The sequence below is a fragment of the Diospyros lotus genome, chromosome 13 (assembly GCF_014633365.1).
Source record: "Diospyros lotus cultivar Yz01 chromosome 13, ASM1463336v1, whole genome shotgun sequence".
Taxonomy (NCBI): domain Eukaryota; kingdom Viridiplantae; phylum Streptophyta; class Magnoliopsida; order Ericales; family Ebenaceae; genus Diospyros; species Diospyros lotus.
Window position 1 is genome coordinate 26,619,550 of NC_068350.1, and position 13,923 is coordinate 26,633,472.

The 13,923-nt window shown below is 42.1% G+C and overlaps 1 protein-coding gene across 1 annotated transcript; it reads right to left on the bottom strand.

The window, feature by feature from the left end:
• Nucleotides 1–8,035: 8,035 nt before the first annotated feature.
• LOC127788155 (uncharacterized) lies at nt 8,036–9,331 on the bottom strand. The gene has a single exon (XM_052316265.1). The coding sequence runs from the start codon at nt 9,329–9,331 to the stop codon at nt 8,036–8,038; it is 1,296 nt and encodes a 431-aa protein (XP_052172225.1).
• Nucleotides 9,332–13,923: the final 4,592 nt, after the last annotated feature.

Below are 13,923 nucleotides of genomic sequence, written 5' to 3' on the forward strand. Positions count from 1 at the left end.
GTATGTCCTCCGATGCTTTAATTCAATACCGATAGAAAAGAAAAATATCAGACAACACTATTATTCAACATAAAATAGTCGTACCTTACCCAGCCAGAGAGGATTGATCATAGTACTGTTACAATTAACAGAGGGTGGACTTGCATGTTAGTAGCAATTGGACGGGTTTAAGAGAAATTCCCTCGAAGGTCTGGACTGCCTAGGAGGTCCTCCGGGAGAAGATGGGCCTAACGGCGAGCTGCCGAAGCAAGGCCTTGACCCCTAAGGGACCTGCCTGGGCCAACTCCGGGCTTAATGGGAGATACTTCTGGGTGATACTTACTTAACCATTGCTCCCTTAAGGACGTATCATAATTTATGGACATAAACATATCATATTATATCCCATAAGCATGCCACATGTGAGATAATATAAAAATTATATACAATATCCAGTGTAATATACGTTAAGAGATATGGGGTCTGTGATCGGGCTGTCGAACACCGATAGATTAGATGAATAATGATTTTGATTTGCAGCAAGGGTGCAACTCAAAGTCGTCTCCCAACGAACCTCAAACGGATCTGTCAAAACAAGACTAAACCGGGGGGGGGGGTTGGTGAAAAATAGAAAACAAAATAAACACGAAGACAGTAAACCGAGATGCAACCTGTAATACCCGAGAATGATTTGAGGTCATAAATAATATTTGATGAAGGGCATAAATGGACTTTGTGGAAAATAAGACTATAGGGTACACTAATGCAACTTTGGACGATCGAATTAGTCAGAGGGAGTACCCTGGACCCTAGATAGCCAAGGAAAATGGTATAGTATCTACAAGTAATACGAGTTATGATTTTAGGCATCAAAAGAAGTTGGATCGGGAACGATTCCCGGTACAGCTAAAAAAAGGCAATTGTGATTTAGGCTGAAATACCGAATTATCGTACGGGGCATCCGGGAAGTCAATGGAACCCCAAGGAAGTTCATATTTGGCATATAGAGTAACCCTTCAGTAGTTTTTGGAAGAAACAAAAGGGTTTGTAGCTAAAACGAAGATTCGGGCCTAAGTGCAGTTTTTTCGAAATTGACGGAGGGAGATCGAAACGATATTTTTTCGGAATTTTAAAGAGAGTGTTTTGGGATATTTCAAAGGGTTATAAAGGTCTTTAAAGAGAAGTTCAGTTTTTGAGCCGGGGGCAAAATCGTAATTTTTAAGGTTGGGGGTAAAAGTGTAATTTACCGAAAAATTAGGGGCATTAGCGCAATTAGTCCATTTTTCAGGGACTAAAATGCAATTAAAAATTAGCCCGGGACCATGTTGAAAAGGGTCTAAGTGCAATTATCCAAAAGTTTGGGCCAAAGTGTAATTCTTGAAATCTTTTTACTAGGGGCATTTGGGAGATTCAGGAAAAAGCTTCATAAATGACTTTAGAGATAAGGATGAAATCTCATGATGACGTTAGAGATAAGATGAAGGCTCATGATGACTTTAAGGATAAGATTTGTATAAGATTTGATTGGATAAGAAAATATTTGATTTAGATAACAATGATTACAAAAGATATTAGAAGATTTGGAATGATTATAGAATATTTACAATGATTGCAGAGAATCTTAGAAGATTTTGGAATGATTACAAAAGATATTAGAAGATTTGGAATGATTATAGAAGATTTACAATGATTGTAGAGAATCTTAGAAGATTTTGGAATGATTTGCAAAAGATATCAAAAGATTTGGAATGATTATAGAAAATATTAGAAGATTTGGAATGATTGGAAAAGATTTTGAAAGATTTGAAATGATTGCAGAATATATATTTCTTGGTGGCTAAGTTTCCTAAACATATAAATAGGGGCTCAAGGCTAAGGATTCTCTCATTCGAAGTTGTGATACATTTGTGCTAGACGAGAGTGCTTCGGGTTTAGTGGATAGAGGGTTTTTAAAGCATACGCGAGGCATCACACGCGTAGAGCACTTAGGCAGCGCGTGAGGACCTGTAAGGAGGTGGTTTGGTTAAAAGACTTGAGGAGTTGCACGAAAATTGAGGTTGGGCACAAGATTCGAGGTGTTCTGAGTTTCGTTCAAGGTGAGTTGTTCGCTACCAAAATTTGGCTTTCTTGTGAGTGGTTTTCCTCCAAAACTTGATTTATTGTGCTTGTTCTATCTGAACATATGGTGATTTCATGCAAAATGGTTTTGTGCATTAAAATGGTAACCGGTGACGGTTGGATTTATAAGGGAGGTTTGTCCCTAAACGTTTTGAACTGTGCATTGCATTTTATAAATGTTGTTTATACGATGCATTGAATTGTGAATTGTGGCATTGTCTTGAGTTTTATGTGTACGTATGGAATGTCAGCCTCGGATGTTGTCTGGATAGTGTAGCCATAATTCTCCAAGGGCGTGACGGAATAATAGGGGTATCTGATGCTAGTGTGCATGTCAGGATAGCCGCCTTGGTTTCCGTGCCAGACCGTTTGGTCAGGGAAGTTGCACTAGGACGACTAGGTGATCCATACTGTGTTGTTCATGTGGGATGTCAGCCTAGGATGTTGTCTGGATAGTGTAGCCGTAATTTTCCAAGGGCGTGACGGGATAATAGGGGTATCTGATGCTGGGTGTGCATGTCAGGATAGCCGCCTTGATTTCCGTGCCAGGCCGTTTGGCCAGGGAAGTTGCACTAGGACGACTAGGTGGTCCATGTGAAATTTTGGAGTTGGGATTGTATGGTGGTTCCTGGATGCTTAAGGTGGGAACGTATTCTGGTGAGATGCGTTGGCAGCCCCATTTAAGCTAGAATCGCGTCGCGTCGTCGTGTCGTCGAGTCGGTGTGGTGGCATAGCTTTTAGAGAGATTGCTCTTTCCCCATGGTAGGGTTAAGCGCGTGGGAATTCTCTTGAGCTAGGGCTTACCGGGTATATTGGTTTATTTCATGTCTTGCATTATTCATGAAAAATGTGTTTTGAACTCTCACTTAGATGATTCATCATCTAATTTGGACTTTGTCCCTGGAATATTCAAACGTTCCAGGTGAAGGCAGCGGTGCAAAAGGGAAAGGAATCGTCGAGGAGTGACGGCGATTAGCGGATAGTTTACATTATGTCTTTTCAGTTATGTTATTTACTTTTGAAAACGTCATGTAAACGTTGGTGCAACTTTATATATAAATAAAGTGGTTTTGGTTATGACCTGTTGAGGTTTCGATCTAGCTTCCGCATTTGTGTTGGTGAACCTGTCTTGGTTTATTAATGGTTCATAGTTGATATACTAAGAAGGTGTAACGGGATCTTCGGGGAATGGTTTTTGTGTTGGATTTTTGTTTGAAAAAAATTTATCCCCGGAATCTTACGTTACGTTAACGCTCCCGGGAATTGGGGTGTTACACAACCGGTTGCAACCTTTCCTCCCTACCCGGCTATCATCATCCACCATATAAAGAACCTATTTATCTTTAATCCCCAGATAAAAAAAAATGCTTGACAATCGCCGAAGACTAAATCGAAACAAATATAAAAATCATAGAAGATCTTCTTGATCAATATACAAGTTTCAATTTCTTTTAGCACACGGATCTGAAACCGACATGAACAATCGCCCACTAAGTTTATTTTATTTCTTGCAACCAATACCCCAATCGAGCCTATTAGTCAAATCTGCCCAAGCATCATGCATGCATTCATACGATCGTATAAAATACATACACACTTGAGAAGAAGCAAAGAAACAAAACCATAAGATTAAAGATGAAAACAGATATACAAAAACGTCCAAAGATTCAAACCGGATAAGGAGTATGGCATGCAACCGGTTGCAAAATCCTTAGCCTTCCATCTTGACAAGAACAATGGAGAAAAAGGGAAATCGACTACTGTTCACGTGAGAAAAGAATTGATCCCTAATGGCCTCTTAATGTGCTTAAATAGAGCTTAGGGAGGAAACCCTAGGTTACCGAAACTCCACAGCTGATTTCGACTAGGATAACGTGCGTTCTGGGCTTCGGCCCCTTCATAAAAATTGTAGATCAGGAAGACTAGATGAATTTGGGCTTTTTAATCACTTGATTTGGATATCGGACGCCCAAGTTATGGCCTTTTAAAGAATCAGTGTCTGTGTAGCTTTCCTAATTTAACCCAGCTATCTGGTCCCGACTTTGAAGCGATGTTTGGAAGCCCAAACGAACTTGGATTTGGACAAACCATATCATTCCATAAATCCCAAGAAATCCTCTACAATATCTCTGAAGACATTATTCACGTTCTAGGATTATAACTTGGCCAAAAATTTGAAAGAAGCACAGAAGGTCAAATCTGTCAGCACATTGTCTCCAATCTCCTTGTGTTTCTCTTCTGCCAAAAAATAAAATAAAATAGTGTGAAGCCCAATTCCTATAAAATGAAATAAAACAAAATCAAGATAAATAAAATGACGCAACTAATGTGCAAAAAGACTAAATATGAGGGCTAAATAATATGAAAATATGCGCTATATCAAATTCCCCACACTTAGACCTTTGCACTCCTAGGCAAAACACTAGACACTAACACTCAATAACAAAATGGATGTGAAAAAATGCAAAATGAGAGGCACGGCAAGTTTTATAGGAATTCAACACTCAAAGATCATCTTTCTTACACTTCCCAGACAAACAAGTAGCATGGCAATTTTACTTGGCAAGATAAGTCAAAATAAGTAGACCCTCATAGAATAAGAATATGCTCTCAAATTCCTCAAATGCTATGCCTCACTCAATCACAATTCCACTACCAGATATGCTATCTTCTAATTCTCCACTCTTAATGCTTTTTGCATGCAAATCAAAAGGACTTTTATTCATGGCTCTGAAAATGATAGGAAGATAACAATGAAAAGTAAAGTAAACCTTAGGAAGAAAACATTCAAGACAACCCAAGATCAATGAAGAACTATTAAGCAAGCAAAAATTAGACAATTTTTTTTTTTTTTTTGAATGGTGGGTGCGTTTTACTCTCCATCCCAACCTTTGCGAGTGCGTTTTACGCTCCATCTCACCTTGGCCTTTGGCCTTTCTATCTATTTTTCTTTTGATTCCAAAGGACTTGCTTAATATGTTGCCATAATCAAGGGATGCAATGAATGTTCTTCAACCTAAAGAAGGGGAAAGATTTTTTTTTTTTTTAAATTGCGAGTAAAATGAAAGAATGCCTTAATCATCTTTTTACATGCACGAGCACTGATAGCTTCAATAAAGATTCAAAACAAGCTCTGGAGTGATACCCATAATTAGTGAATGCACGCATATCATAAGAAAGAACATGCATGAGCACAAATATCCTCACAAAGACTACCTCAATCAACCCACCAAGCCAAACTCATTTCCAATTTACTTGAAAGTCCAAAAAGATAAGATCGACTTTCTAATCATGCCAAATTCTTTCAAACTCAATTTGCCTCATTTTGCCAAAAATCTTTTTTTTTTTTTTTTTTGAAAAGAAACTTCTATTCTAAAACTCCCCCCCACACTCAAACATTACATTGTCCTCAATGTAAGCATGCAGCAAGAATCAGGTATAGGACAAGTAAGAAAAGTAAGGAGAGAGAAATAGCCTGGTGGTATCAAGTCGGAGGAAGGTCTAAGAGAGATAGCTCCTCCACTGTGTGTTCTGTAAAGCCCTCGTAGAAATGTTTAAGCCTCTGCCCATTAATTGTGAATTTCTTCGTAGTCGACCCGTCTATGATCTCAACTGCACCATAGGGAAAAACATGAGTAACCACAAAAGGACCAACCCATCTAGAACGCAACTTACCAGGCATCAGCTTTAGGCGTGAATTGTAGAGGAGGACTTTATTGCCAATGTTGAACTCCTTCTTGGCAATCAATTTGTCGTGTGTAGCTTTGGTCTTTTCCTTGTAGATCCTAGAGTTCTCATATGCCTCTAACCTCAATTCCTCAAGTTCTTGCAATTGAAGCTTCTGCTGGGAACCAGCTTCTTTCATGTCCATGTTGCATTGCTTCACCGCCCAATAGGCCTTATGCTCGATCTCTACCGGCAGATGACTTGCTTTTCCAAAGACCAGTCGATATGGGGACATGTCGATCGGGGTCTTGTAGGCCGTGCGGTAGGCCCAAAGTGCATCTTCCAACCTTTGGCTCCAGTCTTTCCTGTTGGGCTGGACTGTCTTCTCTAGAATCTGCTTAATCTCTCTGTTTGAAACCTCAGCCTGCCCATTGGTCTGTGGATGGTAGGGCGTCGTCACTTTATGTAAAACTCCATACTTTCGGAGCATGGATTGCATCTTTCTGTTGTAGAAGTGGGATCCTTGATCACTGATGATGGCCCTGGGAATGCCAAACCTGCAGAAAATATGAGATCTAACAAAATCTGCAACCACAGAAGAATCATCAGTCCGGGTGGCTTTAGCTTCCACCCATTTCGAAACATAATCCACAGCCAAAAGAATGTACACAAAACCAAAAGAGACAGGAAAAGGACCCATGAAATCAATGCCCCATACATCAAATATCTCACAAAATAATAAAGGTTTCTGAGGCATTTCATTTCTGCGTGAAATTGAACCTGTGTGTTGGCAACGTGTACAGTTCTTACAGAATCCATATGCATCTCTGAAAAGGGATGGCCAATATAACCCGGCATTTAAGACCTTTCTAACAGTACGTTGCGGACCAAAATGACCACCACATGCAAGTGTATGACAGAAATGTAGGACAGATGCAAATTCATGATCAGGGACACACCTCCTAAGGACTTGGTCACTACACATGCGCCACAGATAGGGATCATCCCACACATAATACCGAGCCTGACTCTTAAATTTATTTAGTTGCTCTTTCTTAAGATATGCAGGTAATTCAGAAGTGACTAAATAATTTACCAAATCTGCGTACCAGGGCTCAATACCATGAATGTGGTAGAGTAACTCATCTAGAAAATCATCTCGGATAGGCTGTGAGCCCATAACAGATGGATCTGAGGTGGAAGGAATGCGACTGAGGTGGTCGGCTACCAAGTTCTCTACTCCACTTTTATCCTTGATCTCAATGTCAAATTCTTGGAGCAAGAGCATCCACCTTATCAAACGAGGTTTGGCATCAGGCTTCTTCAAGAGGTACCTAAGAGCTACATGGTCAGAAAAGACAATAACTTTAGAACCAAGTAAATAGGATCTAAATTTATCCAATGCAAACACAATAGACAAGAGCTCTTTTTCCGTAGTGGTATAATTAGCCTGTGTCGCATCCAATGTACGCGAAGCGTAGGCTATGACATGGGATTTCTTCTCCACACGCTGGGAAAGGATGGCACCCACTGCAAAGTTGGAGGCGTCGCACATCGACTCGAAGGGCAACTCCTAATCGGGTGGCTGTATGATGGGTGGACAAATCAATCGGCTCTTCAGTTCCTCAAATGCCCGCTTGCATGGCTCATCGAAGTGGAAATTCACATCTTTCTGGAGTAGGTTGGACAAGGGATGGGCAATCTTGCTGAAATCCTGGATAAATCTCCTGTAGAATCCTGGAGCATTACATAGACCAAATGGCATCCTTCGGTAGGCAAAAGTGCCAAAAGGACAAGTGAATGTGGTCTTCTCCTGATCCTCTGGTGCTATGCATATCTAAAAATAACCAGAAAAGCCATCAAGAAAACAATAATGAGATTTACCTGCTAACCTCTCCAACATTTGGTCGATGAATGGAAGGGGAAAGTGATCTTTTCTAGTTGCTTGGTTGAGCTTCCTATAGTCGATGCAGACCCTCCAGCTGTTCTGCACTCTCATGGGCACTAGCTCATTTCTTTCATTAGCCACCACTGTGAAACCTGTCTTCTTGGGGACAACCTGCACTGGACTCACCCATTTGCTATCAGATATAGGATAAATGATACCAGCCGAAAGTAACTTACTTACCTCTTTCTTGACCACATCTAGGATGGTGGGATTGAGTCTCCTCTATGGCTGCCTCACTGGTCGGGCTCCTTCCTCTAAATAAATCCTGTGCATGCACAAAGAATGACTAATACCTGGTATGTCCGCCAAGGTCCAGCCTATTGCTCATTTGTTCCTCCTGAGTAGGTCCAGCAATCTCTTCTCTTGGTCAGGGAGGAGGTTGTTGGCTATGAGCACTGGCAACTTCTCTCCCTCCTCCAAGTAAGCATACTTGAGGTTGTCAAGTAAGGGTTTGCACTCCAAGGCAGGTGGTTGTTGGATTGAAGGCAGCACCCTGTTTGTGTCTAAGTCAAGAGAACCATCTGCCTGCATGAAATTCTCAGCAAGGGAAACATTCGCCATGGAAGGCTCATGAGAGTTGTGTAAGGCATGCTGAAAACTCATGTCAGATTCAGAAAGATTTAAAAACTCATCTATCTCATAACAAGATGCACACTTACTGAATCCATCATGATAATCAGGGCAATGGACACTATCAGGAAAGTCATGGATGGTGGGGAACTCAGAAACAAAGTCAGGAATATCAGCACATGCAACATCAACCATCAAGTCAATAAAATTAACATGCCAGGAGGAATGATCTTCTGAAGGATACTTCATGGAATCGAGAATGTTGAAATGGATAGTATTACCAGCAAATTCCATAGACAAGGTACCCTCATGCACATTAATTATTGTCCTAGCAGTTTTCAAGAAAGGTCTGCCTAGTATCAATGGTGCATGTCCAAGTTTGTTATCATCTTCCATATTTAAAACATAAAAGTCAGCTGGGAAGATAAGATCCTTAACCTTAACCAGCACGTCCTCCAAGACTCCCGTGGGATAGACCGTGCTCCTGTTAGCTAGCTGGACTACCACTCTTGTGGATTTCAATGGGCCAACTTGCAAGGATGCATAAACAGACTTAGGCATTACATTAATGGAAGCACCTAAATCTAGCAAAGCATTTGTGAATTGCAGCTCTCCTATAGTGCAAGGAATGGTAAACGTCCCTGGATCTTTGCATTTCAAAGGCATGGCGGGTTGGATTAGGGCTGAGACATTCCTTCCAAGGTTGACCTGCTCATTTCCCTTCAGCTTCCTCTTGTGGGTGCACAAGTCTTTGAGAAACTTGGCATACTTGGGAATCTGTCTGATGGCCTCCAAGAGTGGTATATTGACTTCGACCTTCTGGAAAGTCTCCATGATCTTCTTATCCAACTCAGCTTTTGCCCTCTTCTTGTTTTGAGTGGCTCTATGGGGAAAAGGTAATGGATTGTTGTAGGGGTGTTCTCCTTTGTCCTGATCATTGTTGATGTGCTGCTTGGCCCTTTGAATTGAGAGGGGCTGCGACTCTTCTTTTCTACCAGTTTCTTCTTGTGCCTTCTCTGGAGCATTCACTTCTTTACCACTACGCAGCATGATCGCACTCACATTTCCCTTTTGATTGGATATTGGCTGTGAAGGTAGCTAACCCGAACCTTGACTCCTTAGCTCATTTATGTTAGTTGCTAACTACCCAATCTGTGTCTCCAAATTCTGTATGGTGGTGTCAGTCCGTTGTTGGAATTTGAGAGTATTGGCAACCAATTGCTGCACTATGTCATTTAAGCTCGGTTTTGTCTTGGGTAATGTCTGTTCTTGTTGCTTCATTGGTGTGGCATTACTTTGACCTGGTGCATTGAACCTCTGTTGGAATGGTTGAGTTGAGGCACCCCCATATCTGAAGTTGGGATGGTCTCTCCAGCCCGGATTGTAGGTGGGAGCATAGGGATCATACCTACTCTATTGTGGCTGGTGCTGAAACGGTCTTCCAGGGAAGATTCCATTGCATGATTCTGTGTTATCCTGCAATTGTGGGCACTGATCAGTTACATGTGAAGATAATGAACAAATGCCACATACCTTCCGGGGCTGGTTTCGATCAAGGGTTAACTGGCGAACCATTGAAGTGAGTTCCTCCAGCCTATTTTCTATTCTCCTTTGGTCCATAGGTGCAGCAAAACCAACCTCATTGACAGTCTTCATGGGAGTGTTCAACCTGGTACCAAATTGTTGTGCATTTTGAGCCATCTTTGAAATTAAGTCCCGGGCTGCAGCTGGTGTCTTTTCCACTAAGGCTTCTCCAGATGCAGCATCCACTAAATACTTGTCCATGGGGAGTAAGCCTTCATAAAAATATTGAATGAGGAGCTGGTCACTTATCTGATGATGAGGATAACTAGCACACAACTTCTTGAATAGAAGAAGAAGTTGACAAATTACTAAAAGCGGGCTTCATTCGAGAGGTATTATATCCAGACTGGTTGGCCAATGTTGTTATGGTCCCAAAACCTAATGGAAAATGGCGTGTCTGTGTGGATTTCACCAATCTAAATAAGGCATGCCCCAAAGACTCATACCCGCTACCACGGATCGACCGTCTTGTGGACGAAACGTCTGGATACCAGTTCCTGAGCTTTCTGGATGCTTTCTCAGGGTACCACCAAATAATGATGTACCCCCCGGACCAGGAGAAGACGTCATTCATCACTGAAAAGGGGACATATTGCTACCAAGTCATGCCTTTTGGACTCAAGAACGCCGGAGCCACTTATCAACGCATGGTGAACAAAGTCTTTAAAAAACTGCTGGGCGACACAATGGAAGCATATGTTGACGACATGATTGTGAAAAGTCGAAAGGACGAATCCCATGTAGAAAAACTAGCGCAAGTGTTGGGAGTCTTTAGATAATACAAGATGCGGTTGAATCCAACAAAGTGTGCCTTTGGCGTACAGTCTGGAAAATTCTTGGGATACATGATCACGCAAAGAGGAATCGAAGCAAACCCTGAGAAAATACAGGCAATATTAGACATGGAACCACCAGCATCAACTAAGGAAGTTCAGCGATTGACAGGGAGAATGGCAGCTCTTGGACGTTTTCTCTCCAAGTCAGCCGAAAGAGAGTTACCCTTCTTACAAACATTAAGAGCAGGAAAAAAGTTTGACTGGACGGAGCAATGCCAAAAGTCGTTTAAAGCGTTAAAGGAGTATTTGAAAGAAGTTTCCCTATTAACACGACCAGAAACTGGAGAGACATTGTACTTATACTTGAGGATAAGTGATGAAGCCATAAGTGCAGTATTAATCAGGAAAGAAGGACAGGTGGATCGACCAATATATTATGTTAGTAAGGTATTGCAGGGCCCCGAGACACGTTATCCAGTGGCAGAAAAAATGGCATTAGCACTGGTAAACGCATCCAGAAAGTTGAGGCCATACTTCCAAGCTCATTCGATCATCATACTTACAGATCAGCCCTTGCGAAGTATTTTACAAAAGCCCGAATGTTCCGGTCGCCTTACCAAATGGTCCATCGAGTTAAGTGAATATGATATCCAGTATCAACCTCGACAAGCTATAAAAGGACAAGCGCTGGCTGACTTTATTGTAGAATGCACACACTCCGGTAAGGCTACAGAAAATAGGCAGGAAGAATGGTTGTTGTTTGTTAATGGGGCATCTGGTTCACAAGGGAGTGGCGCTGGGATAGTACTCGTATCCCCCGAGGGAGAAACGTTTGAGTATTCCTTACGGTTTGCTTTTCCGAGTACCAACAACGTAGCTGAATATGAAGCATTAATCGCTGGAATGAGGATAGCAAGAAAATTGGAAGTAGCACGATTGGTTGCTCATAGTGATTCTCAGTTGATTGTGCAGCAGTTTCAGGGACAATATGAAACCAGAGAGCAGAGTGAAAGACCTAGCACAGACATTTCAGAGTTTTCAGTTAACACAAATAAACAGATCACTCAATGGACATGCTGATGCTTTATCTAAACTAGCGTCCACTAAAGAAACAACCGAAAGAGCAGTATTTGTTGAAATGCTTCATCAGCCGAGCATTAAAGAAAAAGAGATATCGTGTGTGGAGACAGGAGTGGATTGGAGATCATCCTTCTATCGTTATCTCACTAATAATGAATTACCAGATGATCCACAAAAAGCAAGAAGACTTAAGATGCGGGCTTCAAGGTTTACCATCATAGACAGGATATTATATAAGCGAGCTTACACTACACCTCTTCTCAAATGTTTAGGCCCTCAAGAGGCCGAATATGTCTTAGCAGAAGCTCATAGTGGAATATGTGGAGAGCACTTGGGAGCAAGAGCCCTAGCAACCAAAATCTTGAGAGCCGGTTTCTTTTGGCCCACATTAAGGTCCGACGCGTTAAAGAAAGTCAAATCATGTGACAAATGTCAACGACATGCTCCAGTCCAATCTGCCCCAATATCTCAGTTGCAACCTGCGTTCCAGCCTATACCATTCGCTCAGTGGGGTTTGGATATTCTGGGACCTTTTCCTCAAGCGCCCGGGCAAAGAAAATTTTTAATAGTGGCCACCGACTATTTCACCAAATGGATTGAAGCTGAGGCATTGGCTACTATTACGGCACGAAAAGTGGAGGCAATGGTATGGAAAGACATTGTGTGCTGGTTTGGGATACCAAGAATTATCGTTACGGATCATGGGAAGCAATTTGATTGTGACTCCTTTAGAAAATTCTGTAACGACCTAGGAATTCAACTAAGATTCGCTTCAGTAGCGTATCCCCAAGCTAATGGGCAAGCTGAGGTCAGTAACTGAACCATATTACATGGCCTAAAAACCAGACTTGAAGGAGCCAGAGGCACATGGGCCGACGAGCTGCCCACCATTTTGTGGGCTTATCGAACAACTAGTTGGGTAGCTACGGGAGAAACTCCATTCAATCTGGTATATGGAACAGAGGCTTTAATTCCCATTGAAATTTCAGCTAAGTCCCCAAGACTGATGGCATATGAGGAAGAGGATGGCGCAAGGAATTCTGAAGCGTTGCGAGAAAATTTGGATCTGATTGAAGAGCAGAGGGATAACACTGCCATGAAGATAGCTGCATATCAAAGAAGAGTAGCCAGTTATTTCAATTCTCGGGTAAAGAACAGACCCATGAAAGAAGGAGATTTAGTACTTCAAAGATCTGTTGTAACCAACGCGCTAAGGGATGATGGAAAGTTACGAGCAAATTGGGAAGGGCCGTACCGCATTCTAAAACTACTTGGCCCCAACACTTGCATTTTACAGACTCTTTCAGGAGACACTATGGGGAAAACATGGAATTTGAACTATCTGAAGTTGTATATGAACAATGTATCTGAGAAAATATCTACAATAACATAAGTCCTAAATGGGACAGTGGACGTAGGCGCATTTGGCCGAACCACGTAAAAATGCTTGTGTGCGCATGGTTTGTCATTTTATTTTCGGAAAAGAAAAGATCGAGCCCGTTGTCCCGCCTATGGCCCGGCAACGAGGTAAAATTACGATCGAGCCCGTTGTCCTGCCTATAGCCCAGCAACGAGGTAAAACTACGATCGAGCCCGTTGTCCCACCTATGGCCCGGCAACGAGGTAAAACTACGATCGAGCCCGTTACCCCGATAACAAGGAAAATATGCTCAAGCTCGCCACATCGTGCATGATCCAGTAGCGAAAGAAAAGTGTTGGCCTTATATCACTAAAGACAACAATAAAAGGATGAATCAAGTAGTAAATAGCGAAACACATTGGGTAGGACAAAGAAAAAACATTCATTGATAAAACCAACAAACAAACTACAATGAGAGGAGCACATTCGCCCGACAACAGCTGAAATCAAACCACAATGAGGGTCTACTAGCGGGAGCGAGACTTGCGAGAGGAACGCTTAGAAGATCCCAACGATGCAACAGGAATCCCAGGAGGATCCGCGGGGAATTCCCCTTCTTCAACCTCAACCGTTTGAGGGATATCTTCAACGGCCGCACTAGGATCTTCTCCAATGGCTCCGGGGTCGACCACCATGCCTTCTTTGAAAGGAAACGGGTTCCAAGGGCCCGCCAAATTCTCCAAATCATCCACCAAGTAAGAATCCAAATAAGAAGAAGGACTCATGGGCTCGTTCGGTTCATACTGGCGCCAATCTACTTGATGAGACTCCTCAACCTCTAG

Coding starts and splice junctions, on each gene's coding strand:
- LOC127788155 (XM_052316265.1), bottom strand. CDS start 9,331: ATGCTGCGTAGTGGTAAAGAAGTGAATGCTCCAGAGAAGGCACAAGAA.